The sequence below is a fragment of the Phragmites australis genome, chromosome 7 (assembly GCF_958298935.1).
Source record: "Phragmites australis chromosome 7, lpPhrAust1.1, whole genome shotgun sequence".
In the NCBI taxonomy this organism is placed as follows: Eukaryota; Viridiplantae; Streptophyta; class Magnoliopsida; order Poales; family Poaceae; genus Phragmites; species Phragmites australis.
The window spans coordinates 32,585,210-32,610,332 of NC_084927.1; the positions used below are offsets into that span (position 1 = coordinate 32,585,210).

General features: G+C 41.5%; 3 protein-coding genes across 3 annotated transcripts; 2 read left to right on the forward strand and 1 right to left on the reverse strand.

Moving 5' to 3' along the window:
• Positions 1-675: 675 nt before the first annotated feature.
• Positions 676-1,995, reverse strand: LOC133924827 (brassinosteroid-responsive RING protein 1-like). Its single transcript, XM_062370554.1, has one exon. It carries the CDS (start codon positions 1,898-1,900, stop codon positions 1,271-1,273), a length of 630 nt encoding a protein of 209 aa, XP_062226538.1. The 5' UTR covers positions 1,901-1,995; the 3' UTR covers positions 676-1,270.
• An 8,931-nt stretch (positions 1,996-10,926) lies between these two features.
• Positions 10,927-12,068, forward strand: LOC133925589 (uncharacterized). Its single transcript, XM_062371463.1, has 2 exons — positions 10,927-11,013; positions 11,574-12,068. The coding sequence occupies exons 1-2, from the start codon at positions 10,927-10,929 to the stop codon at positions 12,066-12,068; spliced, it is 582 nt and encodes a 193-aa protein (XP_062227447.1).
• LOC133924829 (uncharacterized) lies at positions 11,875-14,973 on the forward strand. Its single transcript, XM_062370555.1, has 3 exons — positions 11,875-13,227; positions 13,316-14,805; positions 14,905-14,973. The coding sequence occupies exons 1-2, from the start codon at positions 12,269-12,271 to the stop codon at positions 14,790-14,792; spliced, it is 2,436 nt and encodes an 811-aa protein (XP_062226539.1). The 5' UTR covers positions 11,875-12,268; the 3' UTR covers positions 14,793-14,805; positions 14,905-14,973.
• The last annotated feature ends 10,150 nt before the right edge of the window (positions 14,974-25,123 follow it).

A 25,123-nucleotide genomic window follows, 5' to 3' on the forward strand; every position in this document is an offset into this window, starting at 1 on the left:
CCGAACGATCTGTTTTATGAGTTAGCAGCTGCTATGAGACTACAAGCAGGATTCGGTCGTCATAGTAAAAGAGCCCGAACCCGCTCCTCTGGAACTTATAATTTTACGATAAAATTAATGTTAAATCTGTAATTTTTAAAATTATTACTTACATATATAATTTTACAATGATTTTACTAAAGTATATATAATTTTACTATAAAATCAATACTAAATACGTAGTTTTATAAAAGTATTACTTAAATATATAATTTTACGATAATTTTATTAAAATATCTATAGTTTTATAAAATTTACAAATTATCTTATGCTATGTTATGGTTGGAGGTGCACTTTACCTAATGTTTGGTCTCTGTACGGAGGCGACCGAACCTGACCGGAAGACTAGCTAGCTAGGCAGCTCGCTTCTACGCCTGAAACTTCCCCGTTTGGCCGTTTCATCACAAAGGTCGAGCCTCCGGGTGTTTCTGCATTTGAAACCTCCTCGCGCCAGCGCACGTACCTGACTGGTCAGGCGCCACCGAGATGCGTTGGCCAGAGCGAAACGAATGATTGGATGAGCTTCCTGTGCATTCGAGCGATCGGCATGCGAAAAAATTACCGATTTATCTCGGACAACACAAGTACACCACAATTCACAAGTGAGCACGGATTCGTGACCCAAGTCATACTGTGTGTGTATGCAGCTGTTACGGCAATGGCTTTTGGTGCTTTCCTGTCCAAGCACTTTTTTTTTTTCTGGTTCAAGTGAAAAAGCTCGCATGCTTGACCCAATCAGCGTCCTTCCCAAAGTGAAAGGAAACGAAAGGGAAGGGAGGTCCTTCCACCACCACGCAGGTAGCTTAAATGGTTGTGGAAGGAAGAAGAAGCTAAAGCAGTTGGATGAGCTGAAGCAACATGGGAGAGAAAAAGGCCCAAATTCTGCATCCAAACGCCTAGCTCAATAAATTAAATCCGCAGAAAGATTCACAACTCCAGACTTGGAAGACTTACCAACTCCGCAGAAAGATCTACCTATGCACAAGAAGAATCTAATCCCCTACGGTCCTACCCTTTTTTTGGAGGGAGGGGGGGGGGGGCTCGCTTTACTCATTTTACCTATGTACAATTCAAGGCAAGGCCTCCTGTTCTTTGCCCGCCGGTGTCTCCTTCCTTCCCCGGAAGCGAGCGACGACCAATTCAGTCGTTTGAAACCGCGCATTCCGCGGGGCTGGTGCCAGCTGAAGAGTCGCTGGTCACGGCCAAATGCACGAATCGGCGGGTGTTCAGTTCACTGGTAGCCGCCCAGGCCGCTGAACAGCAGCTCGTGCGGCCGGAGGAGCGTCGGCGAGGGCACCGGCGTGAGGGGCGCGCCGAAGTAGAAGTCGAAGTCGGAGGAGTCGGGCACGCCGGCGGCGGTGGCCCAGAGCGCGCCGGCCATCTCGTCGGGGATGAGCGGCGCGCGGCAGAGCGGGCAGGTGCGCTGGTCGTGCTCCATCCAGCGGTCCAGGCAGCCCCGGTGGAAGACGTGGCGGCAGTTGCTGAGCCGCCGCACCTCGTCGCCGCCGCCGATGCCGCCAAGGCACACCGCGCAGTCCCCGCCGACGACGCACGCCGCGGGAGACGCGGCCACCAGCTCGTCGAACCGCACCACGGGGAGCACCTCCTCGATGACCATCGCCGGCACCGGGCGGAATTCCGGGCGGCGGTGCTGCAGCAGCTGCGGCGCCTCCTGCGGTGGGTCTCGCGCGTGGTGGTCCTGCAGCAGCGGCTGGTGGTCGTCCCCGAGATCCAGCAGGTCGCCTAGGCCGACGGCGTGGAACGCCCAGAGGAGGAAGCGGCGGACGTAACCGAGGAGGAGGAGGAGGTGGAGCAGCTGCTTCGGGAGCACCAGCTCCGTGTAGCCCACCGGAAAGCCCATGCCGGCCGGGACGACGAAGGGGTTCGTGTCTTCTCTTGGCGTGTCTGTGTCTAGGGGGAAGGCGATGCGATGCGCCGCAGATATGGTGTGGTGGCGATGCGTGGATGGGAGAGCGGGGAAGCGTTGAGACCTGGCTATATAAGGTAGCGTTTGCGTGGCGGGTGAGGTGGGATACTAATTTTATTTGTATATTTAAGAATAAGATAATTTTATTTACACATATATATATATTTATTAAGTGAGGTGAAATGAATTTATTTTATATCTTAGATTTACTGTCTTCACATTCAAAATAGTACAGTTACGTTTTACTTTTTTAAATAGTTTCATCTCAAATCTTTAAAAATATTTTATAATTTTAAACCATTACATCACGTTACTCTCAATCCAAACAAGATAAAAGCAGTCTTATCCGTCACATGAATAAAACACTATTAAAGTTTAGGTGGAGGGAAGGGTGACTCGGGTGGGGTCGCGTAGCGTAGTGTGGCGGGCTCCTCCGATGCCCGCGGTGCCGTGCGCCATGCGAGCGACCCGCCGTGTGCCATCGCGAGGAATTTCGCGTTGGCCCAACGGCGTCGCGCCGTGAGCCATCGCGCGTGGCGCGGCAGGGCGGCTCGGTGCCTTGCACGGTTAGCTAGCGCCGGGCGGGCGGGCGGGCGCTTGTCTTGCGTGCACCTCTCCACCGCACACGTACCCGGCGTCCCCTGTTCACGTGAAATCACTAGTACGTGAGCAAGGAGCAGTACATTACTAGGAGAGGTCACAATTTCTCAACAGTCGATGCGTCGGTAACGCCATGTCCGTTTGTGTGGAGCGGTGAACTAAGAAATTAGCCTGCTCCTTGTACAGAGGAGACAGCTGGGAATTTTCATTCTTTTTTCCTACTTTTTTTGGATCGAGGACGAGGGAGCTCGCAAGTTGCATGCGAGTAGCTGGGTTGGCTTGGCCGGGTGAAAAGGAAGGGATGGCTACCCGAAGGTTCTTGGATTTTTTTTTTTATCATTGGTTGTCTGTATAAGTCTTGTACATATAGATTATATATATAAGAGGAGGTAGATTAAATAAAATCAGGGGGGGCTCGTTTCTGATTTCACAATCACTTTATTAAAAAAATATTTAGTTAGTTATATATGTCTAAATTGTGTAAACTGAGTTTTGGTTTCGTTGATCGAATATGAGACTGCAGGAACGTATATCACAATTGGAATTATAATTAATTGCTTATATAAAAATGATTTTAGATACGTTTGGTTGGAGGATATTCCTCTTAGATGGATATCTTATTCAGCTTGCCTTTCAACTAAACACTAAAAAACTAGATTAATATCTCTCATCTAGAAATATCCTTCCAAATAAACACATTATCTGTGTACGTTAAGTCCCATTTCCTACATGAACTAATACATGATTCCGTATCCACTGTTCAAGGTTACGGATGTCTTAAGTCAGACTACAAATATATATTTATATCTAAACTAGATTAGAACAGTACATATAAATATTTAGAGATGTTTTTCTATAAAATTATAGATATCCGTCCGATCATATTACTTACTAAGTAATCAGTCATACCCTTTTGCTTTTCGACCATGAAATAAAAGAATTGGGATCCTCTGCCTTTACAGAGTGAAGCCTACAATATTTTGAACAGTAAAATGTGGGTGCCGATACAGTAAAATATGGGTAATGTTACTGTACCGTACCTGTAGCAATAAATCTCAGCCGTTCATTCTGGGGCCAACACCTAGCAGAAGAGTTAAAAGTCATGAATAATATAGCACGGTGACTTTACATACATGGATACCAGTCCGAAATGAAAGGGATGGGAGAGGAGGCAACTTGCCGGGTGACTTGGGGCGAGTGATTTGTCTCGTCGCTGGGAAGTCGCATGCGCTGCTGCCCCTGTCGTCTGCTCGTGCTCTTGGGCTTGGTTGAGGCTTACCATTTCTTTTAGGTTGCTTTGCCTGATATTTTGAGATGCCATTTTTTCAGGTCACTTCGCCTTGCATCATGCTCAATCTTCTGTGTACGTGCGGGTTTTTAAAATATAGACCTCCGAGTCCGGCACTTCATTTCTGCTTTATATTCTTGGTGTGGAATTCTTGCAAGCGATTCACCCAAACCCTATTGGGAAACAATCAAAAAGTGGGAGAAATAATTAACTATCTAGTCGCAAAGAAAATTACCAATGTAATTACTTCGGCTGGATCAGTATTTCAGACTACGCTTTATTTGAAAGACCATGTAGGGTAGCAGAAAAATGGTATGTGGTATTTCAGGTCATGCGTTAAGTCCCGTTTGCTGCCCCTGCCTTTGATACAAAACTTCAGTTGCACATTAATCAACTAATCAAAAGGCTTATGGATTATGGACGAGAGTCATGGGACCTTACAGAAAGTGCTCGGTCCAACCACTTGCAGTTGCAGATGGGCTAATCTTCTTTTCAGTGCTCGACCAAGTGAAGCTCGGTTATCGTTTCTTTAATCTCAGTCCATCGGTGCAAATTTTCTATCTTTCAGAAAAGCGTTCGTCGGTTCTGAATAGTTAATTGCTCTAGTACCAGTCAACAGTAGCAGAAGGTGAAGGTCTAAAGTGGTTTAGAACAAGTGTATTCCATCCCATTCCAAATGGTCAGGCTAGATCCTTTCTCAATGACTAAATTAACAATGGCGACATAGCGTGTAGTGACCCCGTTCAAAAGGCTGGCCGGCTATCCTCATCACCATCTCGACCGCCTTTAAAGAACCAGAGGAAATTCGGCCCTCTGATGTAACCGGCTGGATCTCCAGAAGATTGCATAGGCAGCCCGTGTGTGTGCGCGCCTTTGATTGGATAGATGAACCCATTCTAGAGATGTTTATTCAAATTTTATGATATTTGGTTAAAGAGATAGGATGGATGGAGTAGTCAGGATGAAAAAATATTCTCTTGCTATGCTAGATGGTTGGATCGGGTGAAAACGGCCGGATAAGCTCATAGAGTTTTGGTTAGTCCGTTTGTCGTAAGTGTGTAAATGTTTATATTTTTGATAATTTTTTATTTTATTTGAGAGTATAAAAGTGATCTAAAATTTCTAAACGTTTTTATAAATATACTAAAGCTCACTAGCAAGTCATTTTAATTAGCTTACTAAGTAAGTGGGTGAAAAATATGTTTCGTATCTTTATATAAAAGAAACTATGTTTAACTGAAACGCTAGAAAAATTTAGAAATGAGATAATATATTTATTAATTAATTGTATAAATGTGAATTTATAGTAAAAAATATAAAAAATATGGTATAACTAAGTTAATAGCATAAATGCGCAAGCCACCTGCTAGTTAGTATAGATGATCCGTGCTAGCTGCTTCGCATTAGTCGGTGAGGACAGCAGGTCATGGTCAAAGTCCAGACTACTGTACTTCCTTTTGATTAAGAAGAAACTGGAGATAAGTCCAGCGGTACATCATTATGAGAATGAAAAGTAGGAGAAAGTAGCGGGCGTTTTTCTGGTGCCATGCACGAATGGGAAAAGGACATTCATCGATCAGTCTCCATAGTCAACCAGTCGCACTTGGACTTTCAAATTCTGCAACTACTTTCTAACTGGTCGGTAGAAAAGTAGAAAACTCGGCCAATTGAGGTCACTGTTCATAAGTTTACAGGGGCTGTTTGGTTTTTGTCCATAACAGAGTCGTGCCAAAATTTAGGCAGAAGGTAAATAAAGGTAGCGTCAAATTTTAGTTGTTAAAATAGCGTTCGGTTTAATGTAAATTAAAATTTAACCGGTCAAAAATTTTGACGAATGATTTGACCATATAAAATTTACATAGAAACACTAGCCAAATTTTTTTATTGTGTCTAATTTTTTTAATAAGATTAAATTTTAGTCTCAAATTAAATAGAGGCTAAATTTTCAAATCACAACCAAAATTTAGCTTATCTCCTTTGGCCTAACCAAACAGTACCTCTGCAAGACGGGGGTTGAGCGAACGGATCAACAAATAATTGAGCCGGAAGGAAACAAAAACGGGCTTGATCGCCACCAGCTGGATTACTTCAAATCCAACATGGGAGGAACGTCTTGAAGATTTGTTTAGGTCATAAGGAAGATTACACCGGCTGCTCTATTGCTATTGGCTCTGCAGATCACCAGTGATATCGCTTGCTTGGCTGGCAGTGGCAGAGGAAGCGATCCAACGAACAAGTGCACGTACGTTGATGTACTTTATCATATCTAACCATGCACTACTTGCCACCATTTCCATGTAGATCGTGCAGCCAAATTAAAAGAGGATTAATCCTAAAAAATAAAAGAGGATTCCCTCTTATCTTGGCCGGGGCTGAGTTAAGCTGTATCATTGGCCAACCAGTCCAGTGTACTTTTAAAATGCTAAATGCCATCGAGCTAGCGCTGGATATACATTGGCCTAGCTTACACATTGACGAGAAGTCATGGTCATCTTACAAGGAAAATCGAGGAAAAAAAAATGCCACGTCCAATGTGGTTCAGGTAATGTGGCCTCACCTCGATCACCAGCTGTTTCGTCGCGAGCATCACGCAACACGCACCGCGCGACGTCAGCTAGCACAACATCGGCAAACGTTGATGCTCCCTAGTGCAAATAGAGACGGAGCGCAGCTTAGCACTGGCTCCGAAGTAGGAGGGCAGAGGAGATATTATCTGCTCAACCAAGGAAGAAACAGCTCTTCTCCGGCCTGTTCTCTGACACAGCTGCGAGGCATCTGAATCGCTGAACTACGCAGGTAAGTCAGAAACACAAAATGTGTCTTGATTTATTTATAATAAATTATTGATAAAATTTAAATTGAGTTGAGTTTGATTTGTAGGAGTATGTCTATATATTATAATGCATGTTTATAATTATGACTAATCGAGTTTGAAAAGAAATAGAAGTTGAAGTTTTGTTCACGAGGGTAGGAAAATTGCAAACATCATATGGTCCGGCACTCAGGAAGAAAACCATATCGGATAGTTTGGTGTTAAAAAAAATCGAAGACTTTATCAGATGGTTCGCTGTTAGGAAGGTTTGCATGCTGGAGTATTTTTTAGGAGATATGTTTCTTAGTGCCAGAATGAAGTTAAATGCCGGATGGTCGGGTGATGAGCAGTTGTGAACATCGGATACTTTACTAGAGTATTTTCTAAAAAAATTTGTCGGCTTAGTGGAGGAAGAGTTTTTTACACGTCATATTATCCGGTGTGTACATTAGAGGCTTCAACAGAGCTTTTCCCACGAGATTTTCTCTCGACTCAGTGAAGAAATATTTTTCACACACCAAATCATTCGGTGTTCACGATTTTTTAGTGATGAGCTTTTAACAGAGAATTTTGATTATGACTAATTGGAGATTATACTAGGGAGACTTTTGTGCTTGTCTTGTCCTGTGTAAGTGGTGGATGCAACTTGATGATCGATGAAGGGATGATCAGAGCTAAATGGAGTGCTTGATGCCGGATGATCAAGTAGGTCGAACGGAGTTAAGAATGATCCTAGCTATATACGTGGATAAAAAGTAAAGCTTGCGAGGTAGATGAAGACGATGTGTTGATAAAGTCAAACGAAAGTGATACCAGTGCAAGTGACAAGATGGTCTGAAGGATCGAAGCGGGAGAGACTTGGCGATCGAGATTGCAAGACGGAGTACACACGTCTACATCGGGTGGCTTGCTTAAGATGAAAGCAAGTGACTGCGAGTCACGCTTTGAGAAACGTGTAAAACAATTTTGCGGTTTGGCCTTAAAATCATGGAAAGTTTGAAAGTGCATGTGGCATCATTTTGTATTGAGATGAAGCTACGTCATGAAGGCACCACAGGCGTTTGATGGATGAAGAAAAGATTGGACAAAAATACCATCAGTAATAGGTACGAGTGTATTGAAAGAGAGTAGTATTTTGAAAATCTAGTAAAGTTAGGGGCTAATGAACCTCCCTAGCCTATAAATAAAGGGGAGGACTGTGTGAGTTCCTTGAGCTAACTATTTTGAGAGTAGTGTGTTAGGGTTTTAGAAGTGAGAAAGATAAGTACTTAGCTTATGCGTTAAATGAGAGCTTTGTACATGAAAATACTTGGTAATCTGTCAAAAGTAGAGTGTTTCTCTGTAAGTAATGTAGATTATATTTTCTCTTACTTTTGTTCATCATATTTTAGTTTTCCTCTCTTGTTTCTTTGTTTGTTTGTATGTTCTTCGATTTTTGTTGGTGACCTAATTTTTTTTATCGTGTTGAAGTCATTTTTCTTGTTGTTAGATATATAAAAATCACATACAATTTGGTCTTAACCATCTCTTGCCCGTAAGTCTATTAAGTGGTTCCAGTTCAAATTGTAAGTTTTATGATTATGACTTTTGAAATATTGTTTAACATAGGGTTCAATTTCATCTATAGGAGTCAAGTTTTCTTTGAAGATTTTTTATTATGACTTGTTTATCTCATTTTGTTATGTCCACGTGTTAGATTTAGGATGCGTTAGATAAAATATTAAGATAGACCATTTAAAATTTAATAAGATTCTTATTCACCCCTCTAGCTAACTTTCTTATCCTACAGTAGGGATGAAACGCCTGCAATAACCAGGGCCGAGGCTAGAAGGCGTCGCTTTGTCCGAGCTAGTATAATTCCACGACACGAGCGCAGAAAATCACTGTATCGCAACGGACTTTACAGTTAGCACGCCACAGAATTTGCAGGTCTAAAAAATGTGCCTGGAAAACAACATCAGTTTGAATCCGGTATATTCCTGGAAGCTTTGCTCGCATCACATGGTACATTGAACCTGCTGGCTGGCTGGCGGGCCTCGCGGACGAATGCTCAAGATTCCAATGATGGCAGTGATCTGCACTGGAACTACTCGGAAATATTGACAAAACAGACATCATATAAAACTTATATTATAAAAATAGATAATATATTACTATATTTATAAATATAACATATCTATTCGATATTTTATTCATTAAAAATAGATTTTCAGCACCGTGCACCGATAAAGAGAGAATCTAAATATTTTTTATACCTTATTTGCCAAATACGGCATTTGAGTTGTATTCGGCATATGTGTCGAATACGGATCTCCTGTTACACATCAAGAAACGTGGTAGCTTCCACAACAGGATCTGATCATCCTTGCACGTGGTGCAATATGCTTCCATGTAATTGTCTATCTAACTGAAAGAATAATGATTCAAGAAGGTTGTAAACGTAGAACTACCGGCCTATATTATTCTAATTTGATGTTCACGCTGTGGAAGAAATTAAAAAACTTGTCAGACTTTCAAGTTTAGCTACACATAGTACTATATACGTATTATTGCTGCCCCTTCGGAGACATCCGATATACGTATTATTGCTATATATTGCTATGTGCTAAATGCGACCAGGGTTAATCTAAAAGTTTTCTTTTCAGTTAATCGAAAAAGCTGGATGGCACAGAACACATCTACGTTCACAGCCTTCTTAAATCATTATTCTTTCAATTAGATGAACAATTACATATAAGCATATTTGCATCAAGTGCAAGGATGATCAGATCATGTTTTTTTAGCCTATTATCAGATCATGGTGAGGAAGCTTTACCACGTGCTTCGTGGGTGATTCAGACATACCACTGCTGCTAGTCATCATATATAAATGCCCTCGTCAGATAATCAATAGCTACTCCCCTATTTCTTCATGTGTAACAGGGGATCCGCATTTGACACGTAAGATACTAAGTATAGCTGGTTTTTAACACCTCATGTACTAAACACGTGTACAGTTGCCATGCTTCTAGAGAGATCACTCTGCATCAAGACTAACTACGTGCAGTGCGTGCTCTGTCAGTTCAGCACCTGAGCTCTAGTGTGTGTGATCAAGACGTGTCCTAGGGATGGCCGTAAGATCGGGGTGATCCCTAATACTAGCTCCATTTCTTTACTTGTGAATCCTAATTTTGATCTTAGGTTTTTTCTATAAAAAATTTATAATTATCTAAAAATTTTATACAATTAGATTCGTCATGAAATATACTTCATTAGTACTATATACTTTTAAATATTTGTAAATTTTTTATGAAAAACACAAAGTCAGAAACACAAGGGATGGCTAGTTCTGTCAGTTGTACGATGGGGTGATCCCTAATACTACTCCATTTCGTTACTTTATCATCGATTTTTACAATAGTAATTTTGACTTTATATTTTTTCTAAAAAATTTATAAATATCTAAAACTTTTGTATTAATAAATTCGTTGTAAAATATATTTTATTAGTATTATATACTTTTAAGTATTTGTAAATTTTTCGTTAAAAACGCAATGTCAATATTGCTAGAGTAAAAAGATAGTGAAAGTAAACAGAAGTAGTGATAAATCTGGTATATCGGACAACATGTATGTTGATCTATATTTTTTACAGGTGTGTATCAAACAAACTCAAGAACATAAAGATTTGTTCAAATTCGGACCTCCTATGATATAATATGTTTACATTATGCGTATTTTTTTATACATCAGGTGAACTTGTTACGTAGTATTCTTAGATCGTCTTCTCGAACTTTTCTCATTCTTGTATACAGTAGGGAAAAGAAGAATATATACAAACAGATCATACCAAACGTCATAATAGATTTACTTTTGACGAAGCCAACTACACAGCCCATCACAACACTAGATAGGCATGTCTACTTTGGTCATTCTACACGTCATGTCCTATCATCGACCATCATCATGCTCATCAACCAAATTATTACGTAGTATTAAATGCTACGAAACAGATCACTGCTTTACAATGACTACTCATGACCTCACTTGTTAAAAAAGAAGTGACTAAAAAACACTTAAGTGAATATCATTAAACACGTCCTAACAAATTAGATGAATGCACATCCTGCAACCAACTAAAGCTGATCGTACAATAAATCTATGGTCTTGAAAAAATCTGTGATCTTGAAAAAATCTATTACCGACTGATATTTAGTAACGTGACTCATCTTTAAACATCCTTATCTATTATACGGACAAGTACTGTATGACTACAGCAACGATGTCCTCGAGACGGGCAAATCGTACCAACATGTGGGCAGCCAGATTCGTGCTGCGTGACATGGCCAATGTGGAGAGTCGGTTCACTGTTATCTGTTAGATTAGCTCCACAGATCACGGAAGCTAGCTTAGCCGGGGAAGCCTCCAACTCCAAGAGATCATCTTTGCATACCCTTCACGTGCACAATCTTTCTGTAGATTTTGGTTGGTGTATGTTCACAGTCTTACTTAAATTCAAAGGTGTGTTGTTTTTCCTCTGCCCAGAAAACTTTGTGCCCACGTCACCAGACAAAAGGCTGTTAGGGGTGGCGTAGTTGTGATGCTGATTGCCGCTAAGTGCATAAGGACTAGGGGGCTGTTTGGATGGTGACCAAAGCTGATCAGGCCAAATTTAAATATTATCCAATCATTTCGGCCTTTGTTTGGTTAGGAGCAGGGGCGGATCCACCGCCAGGGCGAGCCTGGGCGGCCGCCCGAGCTCCTGGCCCGTGACTCCGTGAGGCCCATTAGTCGAGTCACGAGTGGCCCAGGCAATTTCGCAGCCCACAAATTCAGCAACCCTAATCTCCCTGCCGAGTCCCGACTCCCGAGTGCGTGTTGGCGTCAGTCCTGGTTGGCGTGTTGGTGTTGCGAACTGGCTGCGGGCAGCAGAGCAGGCTTGCGGGCTTGCGGCGGCCGGGGCGTCGGGCGGTGGGCAGGGCAGGCGCCACGCGCCAGGCGGGGCGTCGGGCGGCCAGGTGGGTAGGCGCTGCGGCTGCGACGGGCGGCGGGGCGTCGGGCGGCCGCGACTCGCGAGCACGGCTGGCGCCTAGCGGGCGCTGCGGCCAGGAGCGTGTCGGGCAGCGGCGGGGAGGCGGACGGGAGGGCGCGCCTGCCGGGAGCGCGGCGGCCGGGAGCGCGGCGGGCGGGCGAGCCTGCGGCGGGCGGGCGGGCGGGCGAGCCTGCGGCGGGCGGGCGGCCGTGAGCGCGCCGCGGTGGGCGAGCCTGCGGAGGGCGGGCGCGGCGCAGGCGGCCGGGAGCGCGGCGGGCGGGCGAGCCTGCGGCGGGCGGGCGGCCGTGAGCGCGCCGCGGTGGGTGAGCCTGCGGCGGGCGGGCGCGGCGCCGGCGGCCGGGAGCGCGGCGGGCACCGGCAGGCTGCCGTGAGCGCGGCGCGGCGAGCGATCGCGCGACGGGCTGTGGCGCTGTGCTGTGTAGGGGCCTGGGTGGATCCAGTGAGGTGAAATGATAAATTAAGATTTTTATATTGAGCTATTTAGATTAATTGATCCATATAGATGAATTCTATTTTGTATTTTTCTCCTATAATATTAGTATTTCTTTCGCAGAATATTAAGATATAAATAATGAAGAGATTTTTCAAACCAACATCTTTGAATACCCAAAGTACGAGGGAGAGTAGAGTTAGTGAAGACTGTGATGCAGAAAATGATATAGTAGTTGTTACTCCTGCTCCTGCAACTTCTCGGATAGAATACAAAGGTATTAAAGAATTTAGGCAAGAGTTTATTATTGCCGATCCGGGACTTCGTATTCCAATAGATGAATTTGATCATGATATTAGAGATGAAGTTAGAAGAGCTTATGTGTTGAAGGGTCCGACTCAACCAATTGGACATACTTTCCCCAAAAAACAGTTTGGTAAAGATTTAAGGACTTTTTGTGCAGCATGGTTTACTAAATATGATTGGCTAGAATATAGTGTGGAGAAGGATGCAGCTTATTGTTTCTATTGCTATCTTTTTAGATATGATCCCTCAGAGTCTCATTTTGGGTATGATGTATTTTCAAAAGTAGGATTTAGAAATTGGAAGAATGCATATAAATCATTACCTGAACATGTTGGTGGGCCTAATAGTGCCCACAATAAAGCTAGAACAGCATGCGAAGATTTCAAAAATCAAAAGGCTAGTGTGTCATATAAGGTGATGACTCATAGTAAGGAATCAGAAGCCAAATATGAAATCCGTTTGACTGCATCTTTAGATTGTGCAAGCTATCTCCTAATGCAAGGTCATGCATTCCGTGGACACGATGAATCTTCTTCTTCATCGAACAAGGGCAATTTTCTAGAGATGATTGATTGGTACAAAAAAAGAAATGAGGAAGTGAGGATTGCATTTGAGGAGTTATGTCCTAAAAATGTTCGTATGCTTGCACCATCAGTTCAAAAGGACCTTGCTAAGAGTTGTGCACAGGAGATAACCAAAGAGATAAAGAAAGAGATTGGTGATGGTTATTTCTCTATTCTTATCGATGAATCTCGTGATATATCAATCAAGGAGCAGATGGCCATGATTGTGAGGTTTGTGATCTTATTTATTTGCTAAATTATGATATTATTGGGTGTGTGATATATTGATGTTATAATAATTGTTTGTGATGGTGCACAGGTTCGTGAATAAGGAAGGAAAGGTTATGGAAAGATTTTTGGGTCTTAAGCATGTCACAGAAACAACATCAGATGCATTGAAAGGAGCTTTATTTGAGTTGCTTTCTACACACGGTTTGGACATTGCAAGAGTTCGAGGGCAGGGGTATGATGGAGCTTCGAATATGAGAGGTGAATTCAATGGTCTTCAGAAACTTATTAGAGATGAGAACCCGTATGCTTTCTATGTCCATTGTTTTGCACATCAATTGCAATTGGTAGTCGTTTCTGTCGTAGGTAGTTGCACATCTATTCATGAGTTCTTTGAATATGTTAATATGATTGTGACCACAACTAGTGCATCTTGCAAAAGAAAGGATTTATTATCTAGTAAGCACCGTGAGAACTTATTGGCCAAGTTAGATAGCGGTGATATTTTTTCTGGAAGAGGGAAACATCAAGAAACTAACTTGGCCAGACCCGGGGATACTAGATGGGGTTCTCATTACAAAACTTTAATTCGTATTGAATCCATGTGGGTTGCTGTGATAGAGGTGCTAGGGCTTGTACAGGAAGATGCCCGAAATCCAACATCAGCGGGTGGTTTGATGAGAATAATGGAGAGCTTCAACTTTGTGTTCATTATGAAGATGATGTTGAAAATTTTTCATATTACAAGTGAGTTATCTCTACTCTTGCAAAGAAAGGATCAAAATATTGTTGAGGCCATGTCATTACTGATTGATGTGAAAGCACGTTTGCTTAACTTGAGGAATCATGGTTGGGAGCCATTGTTTGCGGAAGTCAAAACATTTTGTAAACAAAATGAGATACCAATTCCAAATATGGATGAAATAGTACCAAGATGGGGCCAATCAAGACGAAGTAAGATCAGTGTCACTCAAGACCATCATTATCGTGTTGACACATTTTATGTAGCTCTTGATGCTATAAACACAGAGATGACTCATCGTTTCAGTGAGCTATCTTCAGAGTTGCTTATATGTTTTTCTTGTCTTGATCCAAGAGATAGTTTCTCAAAATTTGATGTGCACAAGATTGCTAGACTTACGGAGATATATGACATAGATTTCTCCATCAGCGATCGTGCAGTTATAAAAGATCAACTTGAAACATTCATTCTTCATGTTCGAAGAGTTGAAGATTTTATTGGTTGTCATGATCTTGCAAGTCTAGCAACAAAAATGGTACAAACCCAAAGACATATTGTGTTTCCATTGGTGTACCACCTTATTGAGTTAGCATTGGTACTACCAGTTGCAACAGCATCTGTTGAAAGAGTCTTCTCGGCCATGAACATCATCAAGACTGATTTGCGCAACAGGATATGCGATGATTGGCTCAATGACTTGATGTTGTGTTATATTGAGCGGGATTTATTCAGAAGACTAGATTCTAATGCCATTAAGAACCGGTTTCAAGACATGAAAACAAGGAAGATGAATTTGCCTAAGCCTTCTAGTTCTAGACATAATTAATGATTGTGTTTCCGTAAGTTTCTATACTTAGTTATTTCTATTGTCTTTGGTTATATTTGGTATATTTGCATAATTGCATATTGTTTACCTTTGGTTCTTTTTCATTTTACAGGTTCATATGGTTTTATCAATTTATGTTGGGGATCTTTTCGCCTCGCCTACCAATTGTCTTAATTAAGGTATTTTTTTTTAATTTCTTCTTAAAGTTCGCCCTACCTTCTTTGCTTGTCTGGATCCGCCACTGGTTAGGAGCCCAATTTTAGCTGGCCCAAAGAAAATTTGGCATGCCAATTTTTTTTTCTTCACACAGCCATGACGTGTCCCGGGCCAGCAAATCGGCCGCCGCAGCTGTCGAGCAAAAATGCCTAGCTGCTCTATGTGACGTGGCACCATGAGAAAGGTCGCACGGGTTCCAAATTTGAGGATTAAAAATTTCAAACCATTTTATCTTCTAAACCGTAGGTTCAATTTATAATTTTTTTCACCATAATATTTCTTATAATTAGATTAAAAATAAGATCTCGGATGACTATATTTTAGTAAAAAAAATTATTGATAAGTAGAATCTACATGTCATACCAAGAGTTTTGTCAGACTTTGATATAACTACGATCCAAACATCATTTTTTTCTCTAATTTTACAATCTATCTTAAATTTAGTTTGATCATGAACTAAACATCATTTTAACAATTAAAATTTGATACTGCCTAGATTTAACTTGCACTTTTTCCTAACCAAATTTTGTCTTAGACGTGGGGACCAGAAATCAAACAGGCGTAAAATTTGACGTGCGAGCAAATGAGATTCGTTGAAAGCAAAAGATGTTTATTTGTAGCTCGCCGGGTGAACATGACAGGACGTGACCTCGGGACAGAAAACGTCTTCTCGCTATCTGGCATGAGACGCGTGTATTGTGTAATGTGCAGGGCGACCGTGCATGGGCAAAAAATATGCTAGTGGCAATCCGTACAATTATTAAGTTACATTATGGACCTTTTCCAGAACAAACTTTTGTTATTTGTATCTAGCTATTTTTCTTCTGACTGCTGTTGCACGAGGTTCACGAGGCACCAAACGTTACTATGTGTTCAAGGTGATTACGTGGTCTCTCAATAGTTATCCACCGTCAAAAGCGTTTTCTAGCGCGGACACTCTTGCTGTTGATGTACTGTACTTTTTTTTTTTGGGAAGGGGCTAGAAGCATTTGGGTTATATTATATTACGTTGAACAGTACACATCCTATGGGAAGTTACGAAGAAGAACTTAGTAAAAAAGAAAATTTACAATCAAGGATCTCCAGGCCTTCTCTAACCTCCATCCATACTTTGGCTTGCCTGACCAATCTATCAGTGGAAAACGCCGGCGACTGGAACGAAAGCATCCGCCAAGTCTTCTGAAGGGATCCAAAGCTTTGGGGACACCGCAAGAACTAGCTTCCAGAACCAACCGTAGGGATGCATTAAGATCTTTGAAAGAACATCGGCAAATCCCATCTTCAACCTCGTCGGCTTCTGATCTTGGAACGTCCTCGCTATAGAAGACAAACGATCTGGCACCTTCGGCCAGAGACCCAACGACTCAGGAACACATCCATCCAAACCAGGGGTAACAAAATCCACCGACCCCAGTATCCAAAGGCTGTGAAAAACATACCTCACAACCAAGACGCCGGATTCTAACCGTGGATGACTCTATCACTGGTGAAAAGCTAGAAGAAGGACAAATCCCTGTGGAAACGCCATACCCAACGCCACATAAAAAACCCTAACTTAACTTAGGCTTCAGGACGAAACCACGTTGTGGCGGGTGGGTGCACATACATCTCATTACATCTAAAAGTGTCACTAAATGTGGGGACGATAAACAGTAATGAACAGTAATTTTATAAATAGTAACTACGCGTTCCACTCAGTTTGAATCTGACTTTCGCTTAGCAACTACGCGAGACGTCGGAGAACCAGTTCCGCTCCTTCGCCAGCGCTGGAGAGGCCGTCGGAGGGAAAGGAAACAATCCGATTGGACGTTGGAAGCTAAGTCGCCTCTCTCTCCTGTAGCAGGACCTATCCGTTCTTACTTTACACCGGTAGATGTACTGTATTAGCACTTGCGCAGGATGGTCGGAGAAAAGGACTGCCCTTGTCCAACCATCTGGGACCTTCGCAGTGTCAGGTACTCCTAATACACTATTTGGTCTCGTGATGTGTTATATTCTGGCGTCAATTGTGCTGTCCCCCTCATATATATGTTAGGGTTCCGGCCGAAGAAAAGATAAGAAATCAGAGATGGATGCATCACGGAGCTTTGATAAAGTGTGATTTAAAGTTCTTCATGGTAATTTCAGCAGGAAGCTGTGACTAGTTAAAAACAGGCATTTGCCTGGCAGGCTGAAGTTGAACGAATCCCAATGTTGTGGAATTCAGCGATTGCGATTCTCCTAGATCCTTGAGCGCAATGGAAAAAAATAAAAAATAAAAAAATCGAAGGGCGCATGTACGGAGATCTTTCATATATGTTAGCAGATCACCCCAACTACCGTATGCCTGTATTATATACCTTGATTGCATAATGTTTCTAGGATCCAAAGGTCACCTTGATCCCATGAGATAGGATTCAAGATATAACTAACGAATGCGCCCAAGACTAGTTTTTCGTTCAGCGCCTGCATGGAGTGATTGAGTTTGAAATAATTTTAAAAATCGCAACATGTATGAATTTATTTTCCAGGTTGTACATACAGAACTTTTCAAGACAGTGTGCTAGACATGACTAAACTCATCCATATAAAATATGTTCCTCTGCTTTTTGGCAAAGTAGTGTTTCTTTTCTTGCACTAGCAGTCCTGGTGAGGTACATATATGGAGATTGAAATTTAAGTGAATTACACAAAACTATAAGTATTATATCTAAGTAACACAAAACTATAAATTTTGTGTATTAATTTTATATGAAATCCGATTTTAATTAAATTTATCTAAAAAATAGTCTTATGTTTCTCAAAAATCCTAAAACCTTTTATAGACTTTATTGAATTCACCTAAAAATATTGTGTAGAATTTAAACCAAAATTCTCTAAAAATGCTACTTTTATAACGCCTAACAATTGTTATGGCCTCAAATAAAATCTCAAAAATATAGAAAAAATTACTAATATTTTTCTTATATGATAAATTAATTTATAAAATTATTTTCAGACCTAAGTTTTATGGTAAAAAAGTGAATTCCTTTGTAATGCTCCATTTATATACTTATAAAGGAACTTACTTTTTCACCATATAACTTAGAGCTAAAAATAACTTTAGAAATTATTCAATCATATGAAAAAATATTAGTAAATTTTGTCATATTTTTAGGATTTTATTTGGGACCCTAACAATTGTTAGGAGTTATAAAAATAATTTTTTTTTGAGAATTTTAGTTTAAATTATACACATGATTTTTTAAGTACTCCACCTCCCAAGGACTGCAAGAAACTCCTTAATTATGTAAAACAACAGCCGGTTTCTGAGTCACTACTCACATAAGGAGCCGGCGTAGTGAAGAAAGTTTTACAGCAGTTCCTGCTATTTAAAGAAACCTTCTAGCTTTATTTATTGTCAATGGCAGCTTCGCTGTCCAAAGTGCGGGACAGTTCAACTAAACATGTCAGCATAAACCGACGCGCATGGTTGATTGTTTAATAGTGGCATCCGTGCGTGCAGCATGCTTTCCCTCTCGTTCATCAGTTCATGGCCGGCAAGGCGGCAGACAACCACGCACGATATGACTTCAGACGTTGACGGATTATGTTTTATAGGACAAAAGAACGTTCATGCATAGGAGGCCTAAAATATAACTCACTCCGTGTTTAAAAGATAAAAAAAATTCATCTCCCCAAAAGACGGAGAAACAAAAGCGCGACCGATTCGATTGACAGTAGACAGTCGAGATGAGGGTGGATTAGTTACAAATTGGAAGTCCCTCTATAGTAATTTCAAGCATATGAGAGTCTTATACTACAATAATGCCTTATTGTCGAAATTCTGATCTAACGGCTCAGACTTCCCGAGCAAACGGACGCCGGGCAATCTTCCATCGAGATGCGCGCACATGGACTGTCACGCAAGCTTGGCACCCGGCCGTCACAGCTCGCAACTATCTGGGCATGTGACAGGCACCCAAAAGGTCCCAAACAATCAGAGCTGCTGCCCTACCAGCACGCTGAGAGGCGAGAGCTCAAACCTCAAAGCGGCTTCAATGTGCCCATGGAATCCGGCACCGGCCCTGCTCTGCCCCCCAAGCCCAACAACTTGCCAGCCCCAGCCCACAGCCTCCACCCGCGCACGCTTCAGACGGGCGGACAGCAGCCGCAATCGTGGCGTCCCCGTCGCCTTCGCCTGCTGCTTGTCCCGTCCCCGTGCGTCACAGGCTCACAGCATCAGATCGGTGCTATGTTCACAGGCACCGGTCTCGCGCTGTACAGTTGTTGGACTCGTGTTTGTCGATACATGTCAAAGTGTCTAGCGTTCGGCATGGGCAGGAAAGCTAGTTTGTGCGGTTGGTGTAAGGGGCGGACCCATGGACCGTGCTGGGGGCTCTAGCACGTGCTTGGCCCAAAATACCAATAGATAGCACCCCACAAGCCCAGTTAGCACCCACTCCCCCAAAGCCCAATACCACACTCCAACCTGCTCCCGTTTGCTCGCTGCGGCGACGACACCCGGCGGTGCAGCCTGCTCGTAGCTCGCCTGCTCCTTCGGCTGCCGGCCCCCTCATTCATCCGGTCGCGACGTCGCCCGTCGCCCCTTCGGCCTCCCCGTGCTCGGCCCCGGCTCCCCTGCGGACGGCACGCCTTTCTCCTCCAGGCTCCAGATCCTGTCGCCCGTCGGCCTTCCCTGCAAGGTGCCGCTCGGCTCCCCTCCGTCCCTCCGAGCTCCGGCCTCCGCGGCTCGCCGGTTCCACCCCGAGCCACCGCCCCCGTGATGCCCCGACACCGAACCAGCGGGCCAATGACTGTGTGACCCCGTGAGACCGCGTAAGAATCTCACTCTCCAAATCCCAATCCATTGGTGAATGACTGAATGGTGATGAAACATGAAAGCAAAATTTCCGTCTAACCATCTCACCCTACTGATCATTACTGGTCTCTGGTCTGAACGTTAGTAAATCAGCCTTGAATATATCATCCCAAGACATTGTAGTCGCTTGATGGAATACTGAAATGCTACTAAATCAGCACTGCATGAAAATAACTAAAGTATTTTGAGCTGGGTTGATCTGTGGCTGTTCATCTTGCAGTTTGTGATCCTTGCAAGAAATTGGTTATCTTATCAGGTTACTTGTGTTGTTTGAGATTCACCAAGGAGCAGGATTGCAGCGGCTTGGGCTCGTAGCTGTTGTAGGCGTGCAGGCATTTTAGCGAACACCTAAGGTGCGTCCTGCTTATCTCTTGTTTCTTGTTCCTGCTTATTTAATTTTTTGTTCCTGATTCTGATCAGATTAAGTAGTGTCACCTATCCCATTTGACACACAGAACTAGACAAATCCCAGAACACATGATGTAGGGCTGTGTCTATTTTTTAGATACAATCGGTTTCTTGTTTTTGACAATTGCAATTGTTTTTTAAATGGATTTTACCTTTGCTAATTGATATTTCTCTAGGTAGAATGTATTTTTTATGTCATTCGTCTATTTTCATTTATCTATGTGTTTGTATCAGTAGCATCATCTTCATTATGACCTTCAGCCAGCTAATCATTGGTCGCTCTGCGGTGTGCGTCTGTCGATATCGATATCACAATAGGGTTGCCTGCAACTAATAACCAATTACCAATCGCTCTGTCGGTGTGTAGGCATAGGCGGATCCAGTGAGCAGTACAGGTGGGTCTGAGATTATCAGGGATACGGTCCATTTTTTTAAAGTATGTATAGGCCTAACGAATACGAGCTGTGAGTACAGAGGATAATCACTCAGTTATTACAGGTGTTTGAAATTTAATATTATAATGTTGTGAATGCTGCGAGCTTTAATTAACCTTGTAATCTTGTATATTCAATGTTGGTTGCAATTTTCAATTTTGCAATGCAATTGATAATTACTATAGTAGAGAATGTATCTTGATGTTATTGATAAAATTTAGCAATAGCTTAACAAGTTACTAACTAAAGATTCTTATCTAGAAAATCAAGTGTTAGCTTTGATCCTTATCTAGAAAAATGGAAAAGATTGAGAAAAGGAGTACTAGCTAGCTGCTAAAGCCATGCATTGTACCATAGATCGCTTGTTAGTTGTTTTAATATTTATTTGATATATATCGATATTATTATTTTTATTTATTATTCAAATTACTCACATGATACTTAATCAACAAAATTTTAGAAATTACATTGTGTGGTTTGTGTTGTTACCGCCCTCCATCTCAGTAACATGGTTGCCATACAGTCACACACACGGTCTAAGTCTCTTAGGAATCAATGCACTCACGCACGTAGTCATCACTCATGTAGGGCGTCACGTGGGTAGTGAGTCACGAGTTATGGCCGTGTAAATGCCGGTCAGATTGTGGTAATATGGGCTTGAGCTGCTGTGCATTGTGGTCACAAGACACACCTACAACACATGACACTAGCTATATGTCCGTGTGTTGTAATAAAAATACAAATATTGGACGTGGTAATATCAAGTATAAAACTCAACGTATAGAGATGTAGATACATCATGAGAGCATCACTGAATGAATATATCGGTAGCAATACCATAGTTTGATTTTAGATGTGATTAAAAAAAAGTAAAAGATTATCCGTTAACTTTTCCCCTAATTTTTTAATTATTTTTATTATTAAAACATGACTCATATCTATGCTCGGTAACGAGACGGAGAGTATAAGATGACGAAAGTGAATATCAAAATTAGGTAAATTATTTAAATTTTAGATGTTTTTATTAGATATGGGGAGAGTAAAGTGAATATGTGAATCAACTCATATTTTATATAGTTGACATATAAAAAAATTATATAAAATTTTATGTGTACGTATGTACTCCTTATCGCCAATGACGGTCGATACCTGGTGTCTAAGTATATTAGATTGCGATGCGCCCTCATCAGAGTAAGCTGGCAGCCGTGGATTGACGCGTGCTCTGTCGAGGCACCTGCGTGGCTGCATATCCTAATTCCTCTAATTCCTAAACAACAGTTGGATTGCCGTGCGGAAAGGGCTTGCCTCATCGTCAGGAAAATGACTCCCTAACTAATCACCGCCGCCTGCCTGCCATTTACATCTGGCAGCAGCACTTAATTCCTCTACTTCCTAAACAACAGTTGGATTGCCAGTGGTGACTGTGCATTTTGGTTGGCTCCACTAATTAGCTGGTGGTAATCATCAAATGCAGGTTGATGCTTGCCCACTGATGCGTGGCCAACTAAGTTTGAAGAATGTTGGGTTTTCCCATGTTCCCAACTCAAATTCACGTGGCAAAGTACACACGACTCAACATGGGATGATCGGGATTGAACACGAGGACGCTCTTCAGACAGGTTTGTTCGAACACAATGGGCCTTCTCCATACCTGATTGGCCGAGCATGAATTGTTCAGTTTATGTTATGGGCATTTGGTGTCTAAAACAGCCCACCAACCGTATATATGGGCCTAAAATACATACAATCTGGGCTTGGGGCATTCGAACAAAAAACATAGAAATTCACCCCTTGGCACACAGAACCGGGGAATCATATACATCCACATCCGCCACCCGATCTGAGATTCGGCGTAGGCTACTTTTTGAGATTTGTGCGTGAGGGAGCGGACGGCTGGGATACAAGCGCGGAGCGTGCTGCGACTCGTGTCAGCATCTGGTTGGGTGGTGATGGGGAGTTAGAATTTTAATTATCAAATGTGTTTTTTTTTCTCTCCAACCATACATCCATTTCTGAATCCGTTTGAACCACTGTATTGCTTAGAATCAATACAACAACATAACATCCTATGAACATTTACTTATTTTTGATTTTTTTTAAATTTCAATATTTTGAATGTACTACTTTAACATTTTAAATATAATATTTCAATATTTTAAGGAGAAAATAATAAGGTATATATTGGTTATTATTTTATTGAAGCTTATATACAAATTTAGATAGAAAAAATTCATTGATGAGCTTAGAGAATAATAATTATAATCTATGAATCATATTAAAATATTCAAATTTTTTTGAGAAAAATAGGAGGAATAAGGTAGATATTGTCTTATGAAAAACGCACATGAGAAAACCTTGAAATAAAAAACCCATAAACAAGTTTAGATAATAATATATGATCTATGAATTAAATATGTCTTTAATAATTCATTTAAAAATCCCAGAAGGAAAAATAGAAAACATGACATGTATTCTTGTGTAGATATTACATCATTAAACTTTTTTATGAGAAACCACATGAGTAAAACTCGTATAGGAAAAGGAGTATAGTATGATGTATTAATATGTTGAAATTCAAGAGGAGACTCTTCTTGATCTGTACAAATCTCAAAGTCATCGCATAGTAATGCTATGGACATATTGGAATGTCAAAGTTAGTAAGGATTTTGAGAATAAATCTACAAGGTTATCGTAAAATTTAGTTTATAAGATTTCCATCTCTTATTATTTTGTAATTCATGAGGACAGAACAACTTAGGGACAATATGTTTTATTATATTACTTTTTATATAATATGTTTATATTTGAGCAACGTATGTAGAATTATCTTCAAAGATAATGGTTGATGATTTAATAAACCCAATATCATATGACTGTTGTATGTGGTTGATCATTCTGCGAAGTTATACACATATATGTGATGTTTTAGCAAAATAGGTGGAAGTAACTACTGGAATATATTTTGATAACTCATATGAGAAGATTATATTATCATAAAATTAGTCTGTGATTTAACGTTATGGGGATCAGTTATATAGGCAGTATCTGGATATCCTATTATGGTCATATCTTGATTTTTTTGATAGAAAATTTAGATCTTTTTGCCATAAAGATATCTGCGGATATCCTCTTTGTGTCTCACATAATGGTGTTGCTAGAGCTGCGCTATTTAAACAGTAAGTTATCTACAAATACAATATCAGGCATCTTGTGATTTGCACGATACATGAGCACTTTGATGACACTAAGGTATAGAACTTTAGGTTTAATATCTTTTCATTATCAACTCAAGGTATGAATGGATCTTGATTCATATTTAGAGATTAAATGACTATAAATATTCATAAAGGAATATGCTTAAGTTGTAGACTTAAGCGAAAAATTGTTTTAACCAAATCATTCATCTCAAATTCCTCATAAGATGATTACATACTTTATCGTGTGTGGTTTGAAGATGATACAAAATTCAATTAGGATTTTATATGAACACATATATGCAATCGTTGTAGTTGACGTAATCCTTCTGTGGAATGAACTTATTTAGTCAGTTATACCACAATAAACTTAATTGCTTGAAGTCGTGGAGTGACTTAAGCTATATACAATTTACATTGCAATTTGTATTTAGATTAAAATACGGAATCTATTAGAGACTTATATGTCCAAATTTATATAATTCATTTGATCTACCAATGATATTGAATATAAGAACATAATTTTTACATATATCATGGAGTATGTAGCATCGTAATTAAATAAAAATTCATTTTCCTTCCGTACGGAATATATTGTGTTGTTGAGAAAAACAATTCTCCTTAATTACCACCTTAGGTTTGACCAAGTTGAGTGCTGAAGCACTCTGCCTATGACTTTTGGTCTGAATCCAATCAAAGGTGTACGATTATTTTAAGGAGAAATATTTGTCGACAATCAGTAATATTTAGTATGTATTGATTATATGGAATCAATATAGTTTATGAAATGGTCGGGTGCGAGAAAGTCGCCATCGTGCAGGCTGTCGCTGGATGGGGAGACTCGGCTGGAGGGCGGGAGTTGGAGGGTGGGCGCAACCATTGCGGTGCACTAGTCAGTCAGATCTGCGCACCACGGGGTCTATCGCCGTTGGATGGAGGCTCCGATGTGGGCTGTGGTCGGTTTGGGTGCGAGCAGGCCACCGCCGGCCCTGCATGAGGCCGCTGACACGTCAAGCCATTGGATCTGGATAGGCCGCCACACCTGGAAGATGCGGCTGCTAGAGGGCGGTGCTAATTGCTGCCAGAGGGTAGATTTGCCCCTCCAGAGGGAGGGCGTCGGCTGTCGGCTCAGTCACCCAGCACTGCAGGCAAGCTGTCACTAGGCAGGGGCGGGAAGGCGCCATCGGGCCATGGCCGGAGCGGTAGGCCGAGGTTGACGTCGCCATATGATGCTTGGCC

Excerpts from the sequence above, each read along its gene's own strand:
- LOC133924827 (XM_062370554.1), bottom strand. The coding sequence starts at position 1,900 with ATGGGCTTTCCGGTGGGCTACACGGAGCTGGTGCTCCCGAAGCAGCTG.
- LOC133925589 (XM_062371463.1), top strand. The coding sequence starts at position 10,927 with ATGTCCTCGAGACGGGCAAATCGTACCAACATGTGGGCAGCCAGATTC. Across the intron at positions 11,014-11,573 it reads ATGTGGAGAGTCGGTTCACT|CAGAGCAGGCTTGCGGGCTT; the intron begins GTTATCTGTTAG and ends GGCTGCGGGCAG.
- LOC133924829 (XM_062370555.1), top strand. The coding sequence starts at position 12,269 with ATGAAGAGATTTTTCAAACCAACATCTTTGAATACCCAAAGTACGAGG. Across the intron at positions 13,228-13,315 it reads CAGATGGCCATGATTGTGAG|GTTCGTGAATAAGGAAGGAA; the intron begins GTTTGTGATCTT and ends GATGGTGCACAG.